At 29.7% G+C, this 17,954-nt stretch overlaps 1 protein-coding gene across 1 annotated transcript in view; it reads left to right on the top strand.

Annotated features, from left to right (window-relative positions):
* Positions 1–17,954, top strand: part of LOC117176507 (serine/threonine-protein kinase MARK2-like) — a 56,324-nt gene that overhangs the window by 26,092 nt on the left and 12,278 nt on the right. Inside the window, exons 8-13 of the mRNA XM_033366761.1 lie at positions 417–618; positions 3,811–4,008; positions 6,496–6,676; positions 12,263–12,430; positions 14,684–14,804; positions 15,120–15,208. Coding sequence (XP_033222652.1) covers positions 417–618; positions 3,811–4,008; positions 6,496–6,676; positions 12,263–12,430; positions 14,684–14,804; positions 15,120–15,208 — 959 coding nt within the window. The remainder of the gene's footprint in view (positions 1–416; positions 619–3,810; positions 4,009–6,495; positions 6,677–12,262; positions 12,431–14,683; positions 14,805–15,119; positions 15,209–17,954) is intronic.

Raw genomic sequence — 17,954 nt, 5'->3', positions numbered from 1 at the left:
AAAAAAGTATAAAAATAATAATAAGTCTATAGGTATAAGAAGTTGTATACTAATTTAAAAAAAATTAATTAAATAAAAAAATAGATAATCACCTTCTATTCTTTTTTTTCCATTAATATATTTTTTATCTCTGAAGTGAGTCCGAGGCCTGCAATTATAATTAAAAACTTCAAGGGGGAACTTTTTTAAATTTGGGAACCTTTTAATTTAAAAACATTTTTTGCCTGTTTGTTATTGAAAACTGAAAAGTTTAAAAACTTAACATTCAAACATTGGTTTCTGAAAGGAAAGCGAACAAGGAAGAGAACTTTTTCTTGTTTCTTAACGAATAAAACTAAAGGAATTAGTCTGCATTTTTCGTTGTTGTAATGGTTATTGTAATTTCGCTGATTAATCTAATTTATTTTCGCTTCTAGCCCGAGAGTGATGGTTCGCGGTCTGGTAGTTCGCTGTCTCTACGTAACATTCCACCGCAAGTTAGTTCAGGTGGAGGTAGCGGAAGTGGAGGAGGAACAGGAGGTGCAGTTCAGAGTCCATCACATCGAGGAGTTCATCGTAGTAGCTCTGCAACTAATCCCAAACCCAGTAGAAGGGCTTCTTCCGGTGGAGAGACTCTTCGTAAGTTTATCAATGAAGTTTCAATTTCCCAAAATCCCATTTTTCAAACTTAACGGGTCTCACAAACCGGTCCCTGTATCCCCTATTGTAGTCTATATTCAAAGTCCCTAAAGTACCCTATTTTCAACGCCTAATGAAATTTTTAAAAAAATTATAAAAAAATCAAAGCTACCAAGAGCATTTTGACAAAAATAGTGAAAATCAGGGAGTAACTGTAATTCAGGTCTATTATAACTTTCTAAATTGTCTTGAATTATTTTGAAATATTTCAGATTATTTTTAACGATTCCGATAAATGTCTAATAGATTTCAATAATTTGTAGGGGTTTTTTAAAAAAGATTTTAGGGCAGTTTTAAAACTTCTGAGGCGATTTCAAGAGAGCGTTTAATTAAAAATATTTTAGGGAATTTTAAAAGATTGCAATGAATTTTGTATTAATTGTAATTTTCAAGAGTTTTAACAAGTTTCATGGGATTTCAAAAGATTTTGAAGGATTTTATATATTTTAGGTTATTTAAAAAGATTCCAAGTATTTTTAAAATTATTTTTAGTAGTTTTATGAGATTTCAAAGAATTCGAAATATTTTCGGGTATTTGAAAAGAATCCGAGGAATTATCTCAATATAAATATTTTAAGATAAAGAATTTTCTAGAATTCCGGAAGATATGGGACGATTTTACAGGACATAAAAGGTTTTAAGATATTGTAAAAGATTTCACGTTATTTTATAAGGTTTCTAAGGATTTCAATGATTTTTAGTGATTTTAAAACTCTCAATGTATTTTAGTATATTTTCCAGGATTTCACGAAATATCATCATAGAATTTCACAGAGGTTTTATAATATTTTAATGGATAAAAAATGTATTCACGAAAAACAAGGTATTTTGTTGGATTTCAAAGGACTTGAAATATTTGATGAATCTTAAAAAGATTTCAAAGAATTTTTAATTGATTTTAATAATTTGAAGGGATTTCAAAGAGTTCAAAATATTTTAGGCTAAATAATTTCTTAGAATTTAGGAAGCTATGGAACGATTTTATAGGACCTATAAAGTTGTAAGATATTATAAATAATTCACGAGATTTTATAAGGTTTTCGAAGATTTCAAGGGCTCTCAACGTATTTTAATCGATTTTTCCAGGATTTTAGGAAATATCGCCAGATTTCATAGAATTTCGCGAGCTTTAATAACCTTTGGTTGGATTTTAAAGAATTTATTCAAAAAAATTAATTATTTCGTATTGGTTTCACGATTTGAAGAGGTTTGGAATTATTTTTTTTGGAATTCACCCTTGAATACTTATTAATTTATCCTGAATTATTTTAAATTCTTCGAAATTCTTTTGAATTTCTTTAATTCACTTGAATTCTTCTAAATTGACTTAATTCTACTTAATTAGATTACCATTGTTTTAGATTTTTTTTAATTGGATCTGAGAATCAATTGATAAAATGATCAACGGTTTCAAATATTTTATGGTATTTTTTCAAATTCATTGACATTTTCGATTGCTTTAAAAAGTTGTAAGAGATTTCAAAAGATATCCAAGGATTTAAAATATTTTAGCAAATTTTAAAAGATTCCAGGGCGTTTTCAAGAGAGTTTAACAATTTCAAGCGATTTCCAAGTGTCTTAATCAGTTTAAGGGATTTCAATATTTTAATGGATTTTCAAAGAATTTATTCACAAGAAATGAGAAATGTCGTAGGTTTTTAAAGATTTCAAGAAATTTTTACATATTTTTTAAATTTAATTTAATTCTTTTAAATTCACTAAATTTTACTTAACTATGGATTTTTAACCAGTTTTTTTCTTCATTTATCTTGAAGTCTTTTTTTAAACTTACTTTAAATTCGTAGGCATTGCATCAAATTCACTTGATTTTTTTAAATTCATTTTGATTCTTTAATGAATTTTATCGAATTCTTCTCGGTTGCTTTAATTTCCTCTAAATTCGCTCAAATTTTACTCAAACAAAGCGATTTTTTCGATATTTATCAATTCTTTTAAATTATTTGGAATTCTCTTGAATTTTTTCAATTCACTTTATTTCTTCTAAATTTACTTAATTCTACTGCATTCAGTGGAGTTTTTGGAATTAAATTTTTTTATTTTATTGATCATGAAGTTTTTTAACCTCACCTTGCATTCTTATGAATTTCATCAAATTGTTTTGAATTCTCTTAAATTTTTTTAAGCTCATTTCAAAGTTACTAAATTCATAGAAATTTTTTTCATATTCTTATATTTGTTTTAATTCATTTTATTTTTTGTTATTCAACCTGCATTTTTATGAATTGCATCTAATTCTTCTTGTTTAGCCTAACCCTCAAAGTCCATACATGGTAAAAATCACGGTAAAGTGCATCGTGGGTGTTCAACACCCCAGCGTATTTAATCATGTATTGTTTAACCCCTAATTAATATTTTGTCACAATAAAATTATCCGATATATTTTAAGGTATTTTTTATAAGGTAGAGTTGATTTTATAGCCATTTATTTATTTTAAGTTTGTTAAATAAATTATTGGAAAAAAGTGAAAAAAATGGGTTTTTTACTTTAAAATTCATAACTTACGCAATTTTAATTATTTTAAGATGAAAATTTATGACTATACTTTTGAAATAGTGGACTGTCATACAAAAAATATTGCAACATGGTTCCTTTAAAACAAGATATTTATTTGCACCCCACGATTTTTTTACCTCCACTTTCAGCAGCTGCTGCTAACAGACTTCAGACTGGCGCAGTATGCTAAACGACTTTATTTCTAGTTAGTGTCTCCAACTAAAGCTAGATGGCGATACCTACTAAATTTTTTCGAATTAAGTATTGTTTATAAAAGTTTGAACATTTCTTGGGGTATCAGACACCCACCATGTACTTTAAGGGCTAAATTCCTCTAAATTTATTCAAATTTTACGGAAATCAATGGAATTTTTTTTCTTTAAAATTTTGTTTTCAATTGATTTAGATTATTTTTAATTTAAAAGGGAATTGTTTTGAAGTATTATAAATTTATTCTGAATTTGTTAGCCTTTGAGCGGGAAAAAAGGTCCCGTTGGTCCCTATATTTTATCCCATGGGGCCTGTGAGGCCTGAACTAAATTTCCAATTCTTTGCAATTGTTTACTAATCAAACAAACAAAAATCTTGATCTGTTATTGAGTCAAATCTATTTTTAGGTGGAGCACCAAGCCCAGGTAACACAACGAATCACAATCATGCCACGACCGGAACCGGTGGAACGGTAGTTGGAAGTGGCGGTAGTAATTTCAAAAGGCAAAATACCGTGGATGCTGCCACGATCAAGGAAAACAGCGCTCGTGTCGCTGCATCTAGACCCTCTGCGCCCAAAAATAGTCCTGGACAACTCGATACCAGTGAGTTTCCCTTTTGCTTTAAAGCCGAACGATTTTCGTCATTCTATACGAGAAACTTGGTACAGTTTTGTCGCTTTCTATCTGCGGTAAGGGTGCGGCTTTTTCTTTGTTGCTGTCTTTTTAACCCTAATTCTGATCCATAATCTCTCATTTAATCCTCTTTCATCATGAAACAAGATTCGCATCCCAGATTAACAATTCCATTGGCATTCACTCATCTCTCTCCAATTCTATTTAATACATTAAGCCATTGATTTAATGCTTTCATGATGATTCATTTTGATAAAAAGAGATATTTCGGGTTCCAATCGTGTAAAAAACGACGAATTTTGCAGTCGTTTCGTATACCCTGAAGAAGTGAACTGCAATGTTCACGAAACGTCGGCAAAATTCGTTGTAGTTTTTCATACGATTGGAAAGCGAAATATCTCTTTTTATCAAATTTAACAATTTTTAATTTCACTTCATTGAATTGCCAACATTGAATTCCATTCGCAGAGCGGCTAGTGGCCGGGTAAACATAGAATTAGCCTGTAATTTTGAGCACCGGGAAATAGCCGGGGATTTTTTAGATTTTTTTTTTACTTTTACAATAAATATTGTCTGGCTCTTTGAACACAAATTTATTTGAAATTTTGCTTAGTGTTAATAACCATCTACGTTCAAATATTGAAGATCATTTTATATTTAAGTTTTTAAAGTTAATTTTTTGCTCAAATTTTAATGTTCCTTTTATATTTGAGAACAAAGAAATTCTAAAATCTAGATATTTAACATAATAATTACGTAGACAACACAAATTTATATTCCAATAATTGGCATTTCTTCAAATATCAACTTTACTCACTTCCCTGTCCTTTGGGAGATAGAAAATATATATTTTGATTCTGGATCACAAAAAGGCTTTACACTCTGTCACTATTTTCCTCTTTCTCCCTTTATTAAAAAAATCCTCTTTTCCCCCTGTTTTCAAGAAAATGTCCCATTTTCTCATTTTTTTTTTTTTGCTTAAAAATAAACTGAATTAATAGAACCCAATAAGTAAATCCAACTAGTTTTGCTTGGAAAGTTAATTGTCTTTTCATTGAAAAGTCTACTATTATATTTTTTGTTCTGAATTTAGGTCTTTTGGTTAAAAATTCGCCTATTTGATTGATAATTTAAATATTTGGTTAGAAAATTCGTTCTTTTGCATTTAAAATTCATCTGTTGTTTGAAACATATCTTGTTGGTTGAAATCTCTTTTGGAAAAAATTCTACTGTTTTTGGTTGAAAATTCAACGTGATTTTCTTAAAAATTTATCTTTTCTGGTTGAAAGTTAATTTAATAGCTAGCAGTGGAGCTATAGAAACCTTTTGTCACAACTTATAAAATAAATATTTCAATAATAAAGTCTACATTTATATTTTGAGTTCAGAATTTTAATCTTGCTTAAAAATTCTACTATTCGATAAAAGATTAAATTATTTTGTTAAAAACTGAACTATTGTGTTAAAAATTAATCTTTTTCGATAAACATTCGCTTTTGTATCATTATTTTTTTTCAGAATTAATCTTTTTGTGGTGAATTCTACTGTTTGCATGAAAATGTAAATTATTTTGTTAAAAATTCCACTCTATTCTTAAAAAGTCTTATTTTTTGGTTGAAAATTAACTTTTTTCGTGAATAATTCTGCTTTTCGGGATTAAAGTCAAATTTTTTCTAAAACATTGGATTATTTACACTATTTTGTTGAAAATGCAATATATTTTTATTTTAAATCTTAGGAATATGGTACCTGCATGTTAAAGAATTTTTTCTCCTATTATTCCTCTATTTTCGTTTGAAAAATCACGCTATTTCCCGTGTTCTGTGAGCATTTTGAGCTGTGAAGTTTAAAATGACTTTTACCATCATTTGCATTCTGTATTTTTAATGGAATTCTAAAATACTTAATTCTTTTCAAATTTTATATAATAAAGACATTAGTATTGAATAATAATTATTATAAAGGCTTAAAAGTCAATAAGAAAAAGTGTAATTTTCGACCGTATAAATTGGGAAATGTCTTGATTTTTTTTTCTCCAAGTTTTAGCAGCCACCCTGATCTGGATTATTCCCGCTTCATAACATCAAATTGAATTTATTTGCCTAGTTTGACTTGCCTCAATATGATTTCATTTTGATTTAAAAATTCATTCTGCAATCGGCTTTCCATGCATGCTCTATAAATTATTTAACCTAATGTTATTACTGACACTTTATTGGAATCTTTTTTTTTTATAATTTGGAAAAATTCGAATCATTAGTGTTTCTATTTAATGTTAAAAGACTCAATCTGGAGATTTGAGATGAAACCCTGCGTTGCGGGATCGTTTTTCTCCCTTGCCCTAATCATCTCGTCATTTGTATAGTTAGTTTTTTTTTTAATTTACACATCATATCCCCGCTTTGTTTTGTGTTGGATCATATCTAATGAGTCTTGCAGTGTCAATGTTTATTCAAGGCGTCGGAACGAGTCCTGGCGGTAAGAGCAGAGTGGGAAAAATCAATACGATGAACGCGGGGGTTGGAGCCATTCGAACGTCTACTACCCCTGCTGCTGGATCCATCGGACGACGCAGCACCATCTCCTACGATCAAGCCAAAACTTCTTCGTCTACGGAAAGAACCAACGATGTACCCAGGTACAAATATAAAAATAGTTTTTCTTTTATAATTTTACACACATTTTCTTCAATTCAATTAAATGTGTAGGAAAAAAATTAACAAATAGTCATTTCCAAAATTTTGAAATGCCTTCCATCATTAAACTGGAGACGAAAAATATATATATTACAGGGTGTCTACCTTGCCTGGAAAACCTGGATTATCAGGGAATTTTTATATACCTGGAAAACCCTGAAAATGTCAGGGAATGTTGTTTAAAGTAAGAATGATTCTTCATTTGCAAAAGTAGATTTATAATACTTATTTGGGTCTTTTTTTTCAAAATTCATTTTTTCTTTGGTTTGAAATTAATTTTTTAACTGAAAATGTAACCATTCTGTTTTTGGTTGAAAATTGAACGCTATCAATTGAAAATTCAAGTATTTAGTTGAAAACGTATGCATTTTGTTGATTATTCACCAGTTTGTTTGAAATATTTTCGTTCTCTTGACAAAACAATCTTTTATAGTTTAAAATTCAACTTATGTTTAAATATCGTCTTTTTTGGCAGAATTCAACTGTTTTTAACTAAAAATTAAAATATTTTTAGCTTGAAGTATCCACTACTACATTTTTCTATCAAAATTCATCTTTTTTGGAATGAAAATTTGATTACTGGGTTCAAAGTTGAACTCATTTGTTGAAAATTAAGTTTTTTCTTATAAACTGAGCTGTTTTTTGAAAATTCATTTTTGTTTGTTTGTTTGTTGAAAAATTTTTTTTTTAACTGAATATGTAAATAACTATTCCAATTAAATAATCCATCATTTTAGTTAAAAGTGTATTTCTTTGGTTTAACATTAGTTTTTTTAACTGCAAATTTTACTATCCAATTTTTGGAGGACAACTTATCTTTTTTTTTTTCGTTGAAAATTCAAATATTCCTATTCAATATTCCTATTCAATATTCATCATTTTATTTGAAAACTTTTCTTTTTGGTTCAAAATTCCACTATTTCATTCAGTTCAAGATTCATAATTCTAGTCGGAAATCAAATTCATCACTTTGTTTAAAAATGTAACATTTTTTAAATTAGTTTTTTTTGTTTTAAAATCATTATTTTTGATCTGAAAATGTAATATTCCATTTGAATATTCTATCATTTTATTTAAAAATTCATCTCTAGTTGAAAATTCGTCTTTTTGGCAGAAATCAATCTTGTTTGAAAATTCATCTTTTTGGTTGAAAATTCCGCTATTACAGTCTTTTAATTTTAATTAAAAATTTATATTTTTTATTTAAAATAACTTAAAAAATGTAACTATTTTGTTAAAAACTACTTTTTGTTTGTTAAAAAATCCATTTTTTAAATGAAAATGTAATGATTCCATTTATGATTAAAAATTGATATTTTTTAGTTCTAAGTTCAACTATTCTAATGAACTATTTATCATTTTTTTTGTTGAAAATTTATATTTTTTATTTAAAATCAAACTACTTGGTTGAATGTTAAAATCTTTTTGAAAATTCATGTTTTTCCTTTAAAATTGATCTATTACAGTTAAAGATTCTTCATTTCAGTCAGTACATTGACAACTGACGTTCATAATTTAAATTGGAATTTCAACACTTAGGTTGGAAATTTTTTATATTTTTTTTTTGTAGAAAATTAATTATTTTAACTGAAAATTTAACTATTCCATTTTTGTATGAAGAGTGAATTTTTTGGTTCAACATTCAACTATTTGGTTGAAAATTGGTCTTTCTTAGTTGAAATTCTTTTATTGGGTACTTTAATTCAAGAAATAAATGGTTATATTTTTAGTATTATTTAATTATTTAATCAATCGATGATGTTAATATATTTTGAAATATCTTGTAATATAAGTCGCCAACGCTTTAACAATTAAACATATTAACTAAATCCCTTAAAACCGAAAGAAAAAATATCTATAATAAACTCGCACAAATTTATATATATATTCTGAGTCGATTATTTAAAAAAAAATGCGAAATATTTTAATATTTGTGTACTGTGAAAAATTATACTTGGAAACAACCTGAATTTGTCAGGGAATTTCCATCCCGGATTTGAGTAGACACCCTGTATTAATCTTTATTTACTTAAAATAATACTAGTAACTGTTAAAACTAAAAAATAAGTCTATTTAAATATCTCGCCACAAGTTCTGGCGCGGAATTTAAATTATTTGGTATTACTTTTTTTAGGCGCACGCTTTTAAAATTCAATCAAAGTGGAAACAGCTAAAATTGTTGGAATTGGCTATATTGTACAAATGTTAATATAGCCAATTATTTTTTATAGTTTAAAAAAAAAGCTCGTCTGTTCTAACACGTTTGATTTTACTAACAAAATAGGTAACAGAGCATAATTTACGAGAAGTAGACACGATACTATAAAATGTAGATAAAATATGATAAGAATGAGTTTGAAAGAAATATTAACAAGAAAATCTGTAATTAAAACCAAAAGTGGTTAATATTGTTTGTTGCATCGCTCTAGCATGCTGGCTGCTGCCTGCGACTCATTGATTACAGATTTCTCATATTTTTAAGGCTGACAGCTGTATAGAGAATCAGATTATTTCGATACTTTTTCAATTGTACAGATGCTTCTTATCTTAATATTTTTAAAATCCCTAGTTGCATTCTCAGATTTCCAAAATTACACAATTTCTCTGTTTGATCAATAATCTTAGAATTAGGTTTACGAACACGAAACAGGCATTGACATTGTCATTCATTCATTTCTTCATTCACTATTATGTATATAGATAACATCATTTTAGGCAGTGATCATTATCATTAAATTCATAACTCACTAATCTTGCAAAGAATTCATATCAGTTTAATCAGGTTTGTAAGTCCCCTTCAAACTTCTGACGATTTTCAGCTGTTTAAAGTTTAATATTTTTATTTTCATTTACTGTTTGAAAAATAGGTGCGTTATGGGTTGAGATTTTAGAGCCAATAGAGATTAACCCTTGTGTGCGACCCAACTGTATTCACGTGGTTACACAACCGGGAGACCAGGGTGTCCGCATTCCTTTTTTAAAGTTTTTAAAAATAATTATGCATTTTGAAATAGTTTCTTTGTTGTTTATTCAAACAAAATAAATATCAAAAGTGGGTTTCAGAGGCACAAAACATTTTAAAATACCAGGGTGGCCACCTACCTGGGAGAATCGGGAGAACCGGAATAAATACGGGAGATTTCTCCCATTTCATAATTTGCGCGTTTTCCAAGTTTTAAAAGTTTCCAATTAAGAAAGCATATAATTTTCGAATTGTTTAAAATAATTTGATTATAAAGCTTCAATTGTGAACTGAGAAGATGACAGTGATTTTTATTTATATAAATCACTTTTTTTAGTAAAAAAAAATCTATTTAGTCGTTTTGAATGTCACGTCTTAATACTACATGATCTGATACTTATTAATAATATATTTATCGTTTTCAAAAATTCTATATTTTTAATTTAAAATTATAGTTTTCAATGCGCTTAAAATTGTGAAACGTAAAAAATTGGAATGAAATTAATCATTTCAAATTGGAAAATATTTTATTGGAAAATTTGAAGAATGAATAATAATTCTAAATGAAGCTTTTAAGTTAAAAAATTCTAAATTGAGCTTAAAACCAAAAAAGAGAAAATGAAACTATCTGAAATTGATACACCAGTAATTGAACAATTTCAGTAATTTTAAAGTTACAATTTTAGAGTTCTCAATTTTCATATTGGGCGCTAAATGTTTTATTTTTCCCTGTAATAGGTTTTAACTTTTCAATTAAAGTTGAATTGGTTGAATTTAAGTGAAGTTCGCATTCGTTCAAGTTTAAACTTTCCGGTTTATATGATTCAAAGTCAATAGATTTCTTTTAAAAAGATTTTATGATGCTTATCGATTTTCGCTATTGATCGTGGATGTGAAAAAAGTGTAGGTTTTACAAAGAAGTATATTTTTCTTTAAACCAGAAAAAATCACGAATATTTACCGGGAGAAAGCCGAGGGACAATTTTTTTTCTACAAGTGGCCACCCTGTCCGGGGTACTCGGGTGCCCATCTTCTTGTTTTCAATTTTTAAAAATAATTATGCAACTGAAATCGTTTCCTTCTCACTTATTCCAAAAAATAAATATTAGTGGGATTCAAATACACAAAACACCAAAAACAATTCACCTGCTGTCCCTAGCGCACCTCGCGAACGGAACGGTTATGCTGAAACCCGACGCACAATATGACGAATTCTTAATTAATAATTGATTAAATTATTATTAATTCTTATATTACACGGGGTGTTTCCGCGACGCATATATACTTTGAAGTCGATTTTTGTTTCAAGAAAACTCATAAATAAATTCTAAATACACCATGTACTTCAAATTGAGCTAAAATAACTACGATTCGGAGGCCTCAAGCGAAATTTTTACTTTTACACAGGATGTGCACACAAGGGTTAAGTTGGTGAAATTAGACTGGATTCCTTTTAATGTTTTTAAATTGACACTGAAAACAATATAGAACTAATAAAAATCAGTTTGTCAATTTTATAATTCGGATGAATCATAACAAATTTATGAAAGTAAATAAAAAATAGGGTAAATGCTTTTTTTTACCTTTCTGAATCTCTTTTTTGTTGTTATGTATATCTCTAGAGATATTGCGTAATTTTTACTATAAGAATCAATAGAGTGATTAATTTAAAAGCACATTGAGAGGAACGCATGGCAGAGATTAAATGAGGCTAAAAGAGGAAAAAAATAGACGTCAAGTCTCTAGTGTTTTCAATATTCAATTTTGATATTTTATCACGTGTCTACAACTAGAAATTATTAATTTAATATCCTGACTATTTGAGAAGCCATCAATCTATAAAGAATCGTTACTCGCAAATTTCTGAATATGAAGTTCATTACTAATGTAAATATCAATTTCATTGTGATGTTTATCTAAGTGAAATCAATTTTAATCGTTTTTTAAAAAGCACTACATACTCGGATATAAAAAATAAGGAAATCCGGAATTTGATTTTAGCTATAAAATAAAATATAAATATTGACTTTTCGTGACAGCACAAATCGAGTTTATTCTCCGTAATAATGTCAAAAATTACTTGTTTTCTTAAAATTAGGGGAAATTGCAATAGAGAGGTTTTGATTTCTAAAATTAATTTCCGTCGACCCATTAAAGTATCCTACACGGGGTAATACAGCTACAAAAAGTTTTCGTTTTGACTTGACGTAAAAATAGCAAGCGCTTCAAAAAATATGAACACGGTTGAAAAATGTTCGGACTTTTGTACTGATGAAAGTATCCTATATATATCATTCCCAATAGGTTAACGCCGCTACAACAATTTTTATTGATGAAATATGGTACATTTTTCTTTTTATTTGCAAAAAGTAATTTATACTGTACTTTACTATAAAGTATAGAAAGTTCCTCCCGGTTTAGTCGTTGAAAATAGGTGATAGGTAACAAAAAAAAAAAATGATTTTCTGATGTACCAGTATTACCCCGGGTTGCGTTGCAGATTGTACTTAGAAACCTAAAATAGAAACGTAGGGTTGGGGCGCATTTTGACTAGTTTTGTGCACAGCCTGGGAGAGGGCACTAGGCCGACAAGGGGTCACACCAAATCTGCGAGCATCAGTGCAAGTCACCGTTCCTCAAGTGGGGTTCCCCCGGGTGATCATTCGCTACTGGATCCTCAGCCACGGAACGCTCACAACTCCCTCCTCGTCACTGCTGACCCTCTTAGACAGAGGTACAGGCCCCCATAGCATAATGTCTTTTTTTTCTTCTTTTTTTTTAATTCCTCTTCAAGTATATTTTTGTATTGGACGAACAATTTATTTGTCTTATCGCTTTTTTTTTCATAGGCCACTAACTTTCTTAGGGCGTTCAAATCCCGTTGCCAATTGACATTTCCGTTCATAAATTACCTAATGTTTGAGGGTAGGTAAAAAAAATTCAAGTCGGAATATGAATATTTTTCACTTGTTGTTTATATTAAAAGAAATCTGGAGTCAGTGGGTAAAAGGATTCAATTTCAGACTTTCAGTTTTCAATTCTTCTATTTTAAATGCTTTTATTCAGGTCTTACAATGTTAACAATTTTTGAGACTTTATATCAATGACTTTTTTAAATGTTTAAGTACATATTTTAATAATTGCTTTACGTAATTTGTGAACGGTTTCTTTGTAAAAGAAGCTTCATTTTCAAGCCATCTTTTTTCTTGATTCATGGGAGGCTTTTTTAAATTTGAAAATAGATCTGTAAAGATACCATGAAAAAGTCTCTAGGATAGTTGATGGTCATTCTCATAATCTTGGAGGATCGGTTTGCATGATTTTCTGTTTTTCTTAAGTCATCTTCATTCGTCTTCATTCATTTCGAAATACATTTTTACACCCAGATATATAGTGTAGAAGTAGCCGAAGATTTTGAAACCAGAGAAAATTGTTTGAGCACGTTTGCATTACTAATTATTACTTCTTAAAGATAAGAAGGCTTTCTACTAACAATGTGTTTCTTTTTTTCTTCGTTTTAAGGAGTTAACTTCCGAAAATACTAATCGTGTTTCAGCGAATAACATTTGTAGGCTCTTAAGTATTGTAGATTAAACTGTGAATTCTTTTGAGTTATCTTTGATTTTAGAAAGCATGTTATACCAATTTTCAAACTATTTTTTGTTTAGAAGCCATTTTTTATTAATATAGTTTTAAGATGCGAGCGAAATAAGGAAATAGTAGAACTTGAATGATTTAATTTAATATAAGATCTGGAATATAAAATAAGAAAGCGAAGGGAATTGGTACTTATTTTTAGCTTTGTTCAGAAATATTAATTGCCGATTCTATTACTGAAGCATGTGACCTTTTGCTTATATTGGTATATATTTAATCTGTATTTTTATTTCTGCAATGACGTAGTTGCAGTTCATTAAATACAAACTTCATGTCGCTTTATTTTCTCCATTCTCGGAGTATCATGTGACAGTCAGGGATCACAGTCTTTCCCTGTTTTTAAATATCCTACATGTGAGAATACAATGTTTGAATTATGCGAGAAATTTCGGACCGGAAAGTAGCTTTGGACTCTTGCGTCTCATATTTTATTTTTAAATCTTATCAATAAAAAAATAGGAAATTTTTAATTCACCGATGTCAAACTAAACTATTTAGGAATTAAGTAAAACTTTAAAACTAAAATAACGATTCGGACGAAAGAGCATCATGATTGAAAATTTAAGAAAATAAAAACTGAATGAAAATTGAAGAAATATGAGGATTGATTTTACAAAAGTTGAATTTCCTTCAATTCTCACCTGTTCAATTCAACGTGAAAATTTAACAGATAAAAATTTCAATTCATAAAATTAAATTGTTGAGAAATCGATTTTTTTTAAAACGAATTTACCGGCCGAAAATAATTTTTTTTTGCAAATTAATAGACATTAGACTCTCAGTAGAGATTTTATGAGAATGAAATAAAATCCCAACTCTGATCATCTTCTTGTAACTATATCTAATTTGCAAGAAAAATTCTTTGATGTCAGAAGTCATCAAAAAATTATTTAACATTATTTAAAAATACAACATTTCTTATAAAAAGATTATTTCTTCTTTTCTACATGTAAAAATTAATGTTTAACCTTTCCCTTATTTTCCCATTTTTTGTGAAAAATGACCCTATTTCCAGTTTTTTATGCTCGTTTTTGAACTGTGGTCCCTGCAAAGTTTTTTGCTCTCTTAAAATGATGTAACTAATCGTGAACTTTGTTATTATTTTTTGTTCACTTTCTTGGTGAATTTTAAGTGTGTCTTTTTTAATTAATTGATCTGTAAGGTTCCGGCATAAAATGGCAATTTTGTATTTGTAAAATCTGTATGTAAATTAGTGAATTTTGTTTAAGATTGTTTTATTTGACTATCGCAACAGTAATGGAAAAAGGTGGTCATTGGTATTTTTGCTAATAATAGTGTTCTAATTTTCTAATCGTTTCTTTTTTATTAGCTTGGGAGTGTCTCCAAGTAACAGATTGGCTACACCCACAACCCCAGCATTTCCAAGGAATGTTCCCAGTCGTAGTACGTTCCATTCTGGACAAAATAGAGCCCAGCGAAATCATACTCAGGTTTGTATTCTGGTGTTAATTAATTAGGAGAACTTTGTGCTATTGAAATACAAACTTTGTGTGCTAAATTAGAAATTCGTTTAAAAAAAAACTTTCATGTTGAAATATTTTATTATTGAAGTTTTTAAGTTACAATGATTTTCAGCGTGAAAGATTTCAACTTAAATAAAATTCAAGCTGGAAAAAAGGACCCAATTTTTTGTTTCAATTTTGAAATTCAAAGATTTTTTATTTGGAACCTTCTAACGTAAACTTTTGGAAGTTTTTTTCTACATATTTATGTATATGAACTAAAATATTAATTAAATTTTTCAGGGCCACACCCATACGCAAGATACAAATGCGATAAGCCCACTAGCAAGGCCGTCCTTTTTCTCCAAACTCTCTTCAAGGTTTTCTAAACGGTAAGTTGCCAAAGGGAATTATTAATTTTTTACAAATATATATATACACATACACATATAATAAGGCATGCTAGGAAGTGTTCCACTTTGAAACACCACCACTTATTCACTTCTTGCCTGTTTCCATATTCATAATTAGAGCATTTAATCTTTCCGGTAATTGCAAATCTTGAAAAAAGCTTTTATCATTTCTGCGTCAGGATTCATCCATCAAAATACCCAAATAAATTCAAGGACATTCCTGAAATTATTCAAAGAATACATCTCTCCATTCAAACATTCGCCGAATTCACATTTCAATCTGACGTAATTCCTGTCGTTCTCTTTTTTTTCTGAATAAATATTAAGCTAGACTTTAAATGACAAATAGCGACGCTCTAAAATTAAAATTGAAGGAAAGAAAGACTGTTTATTGTATGTAGAACGTAAAAAGACTTTAAATGCTCTACCCATAACATCTTAAATTATCAATGTCTGCTTTGATCTACCTGTTACTGTTTTGCATGCTAAATAATATTTCTGTTTTAAGGATGCACAATGACTATGTAATTCTGGAAATTGTATACTGATGTAATGCGTACATTAAGAACAACACAGGGTCTTTTTTATCTGTAATTCGATGAGCCATCAGCGACCATTATCACTGAAAGCCGTAATATAGTAGTTCAAACAGTACTTTTCATACTTTTTTGTCCGTTAATGTATACACTCGATGTAAAATTATCTCGCGTCCATTATGTCTTCATGTCTCTCTGCTCGTCCCGCGTGCTTCATAGCATATCTGACGTTTCACTTGTTACTCTCAAAAAGAAAAATCTATCAAATTTTTACCTAAAAATTCATACGTCAATGTATACACACTGTTCTTATTTAATGTTGACTTTTGACTTTCTCTTTAATTTGCCTCGGGCCTGCACTTTCAATTTACTAAAGTTTCTAATTTATATCTGATAATTTGCAATACTGAAAAGTAGTAGCTGCTTGGCAAGAACTCAGATGTCCTCGCATACTCATTGTGCATCCCTTTTGACATGATCGTAGCGAGGCAAATCCTTATCTAGACATTCTTTTCGGCCTTAGTTGTTGTTACGTATTTTTCAATATGTTGTAATAGCATACTACGTAATGCTGCGCACGTGAAAGCAAAACAAAACAAAAAACTTAGACTTCGCGAGACCACAGAATAGCGAGGGTCAAGCTGTCGAGAAAACTGAGAACTAAGAATAACAAGCATATAAATGAAAAAAAAAAGAATAGTGAGAAATCAAAGTTGTCTTTCATGAAATGGTCACTGTATTCATCAGTTAGCAGAATTAACGACTTGTGCCAAATCAGCATAGCCATTGATGCATCAGTTGCGATCCTTAACAGTTAACAATAATCCATATCGGTTATTATATTCTGTGCCGTAGGACTTGAACCAAATAGCTTGGCTTCATCTCGAGTTCCAAGATGAAAGGCCATAGAGAAAACGAGTCTGAACAACTATGTGATGTGCCGAATTCGGCACTCAAGTGCAGCATTCCCAACCCGTCTAAACTGAATTAGAAAAGCTCCATCAGCGGCACATTGATTACAAGTTCGATGGATTGATTTTAAGAACTGTGAACTGCGAACGCTCGGCTCCGTTATTCTGTGGTATCTGTCTGTCTGTCTGACTGTCTGACTGACTGTTTGACTCTCTGACTGTTTATTTGTCTGTCTGTCTGTATGTATGTCTGTCTGATTGACTGTAAGAAACTCGTTTCCCAAAATCGTCACTCGTGACATAATACGGACACAGAAGCCCTCATCGACCTAACATGTGACAGTCATTAACGAAATTATTCATGTCTTCCGGCAAAAGGAAGCCGCCTATGCACCTAAAGATAGCACTAAAAATCCGTGCCTTTCCCAATTCTGCCTGCCTCTCCGCCACGTGCACCCTGAGTCTCTCGTCGGCAACTTCCCGCATTATTTTTCTACTCTTTTCAATTCTCAATTCAAGTCGATCAGCTCGCTGTACTTCGAGCGCGCTACCCATGCGAGCATACCGCCAAGTCTCAAGTGGATCTTATTTTGCGATTTTTCAATCTTAAGTTTCTAGTAGGTTTTTCTCTGAACGTTGAGGCATTTTTCCTGGGAAGGGTCGATAGAGATATAAAATATATTTATTTATTTATTTATATGTTAATCGTTTTAGAACGAGTGGCCGAGAAAGACGATAAAATACTTTTACGTGTGAAAGCACCAGAATGAAAAACGGGTTCTTTCACTCGGAAGACTAGTTTACCCACACTTTTGGACAGCTCTTACCAAGTCCCTTCAAAGATATTTGTCAACTAAAATGTCTTTTACTTTTTGTTAATTTGCTGATTACGTTTTTTTGAGTTTTCAGTCTTTTTGTAAATTGACTTGTACCGTGGAAAATAATTTTTAGACTTAGTTACTTGGTATCTATTTCTGTAAGAGAACAATTTTTCCAGAAAACAATAACTACATGGCAATCTTCTTCATTTGACAATAAATTGGGAATTGCTAAAAAATTATTAAAATATTTAATGTCTTTGAAAACAAATTTTCCCATTATACAACTGAGTGTAGGGAAATGTCGAAGTTTTAATTTTTTAAATAATTGAGTATAAATTATGTTTTGGCAAAAAATTTTATGTAAATTTTGAACTTTAAAGGCTTAAAATCTTGTAAACTGTGGGAGTTTTTTAATCCAGTGGTTTTCAAATGTGACATATTTATTTAACCTTTGATA

Source organism: Belonocnema kinseyi, chromosome 7, assembly GCF_010883055.1.
Source record: "Belonocnema kinseyi isolate 2016_QV_RU_SX_M_011 chromosome 7, B_treatae_v1, whole genome shotgun sequence".
NCBI lineage: Eukaryota > Metazoa > Arthropoda > Insecta > Hymenoptera > Cynipidae > Belonocnema > Belonocnema kinseyi.
The sequence above is the reverse complement of the archived record's forward strand: the minus strand, read 5'-3'. Positions and strand labels throughout refer to the sequence as shown.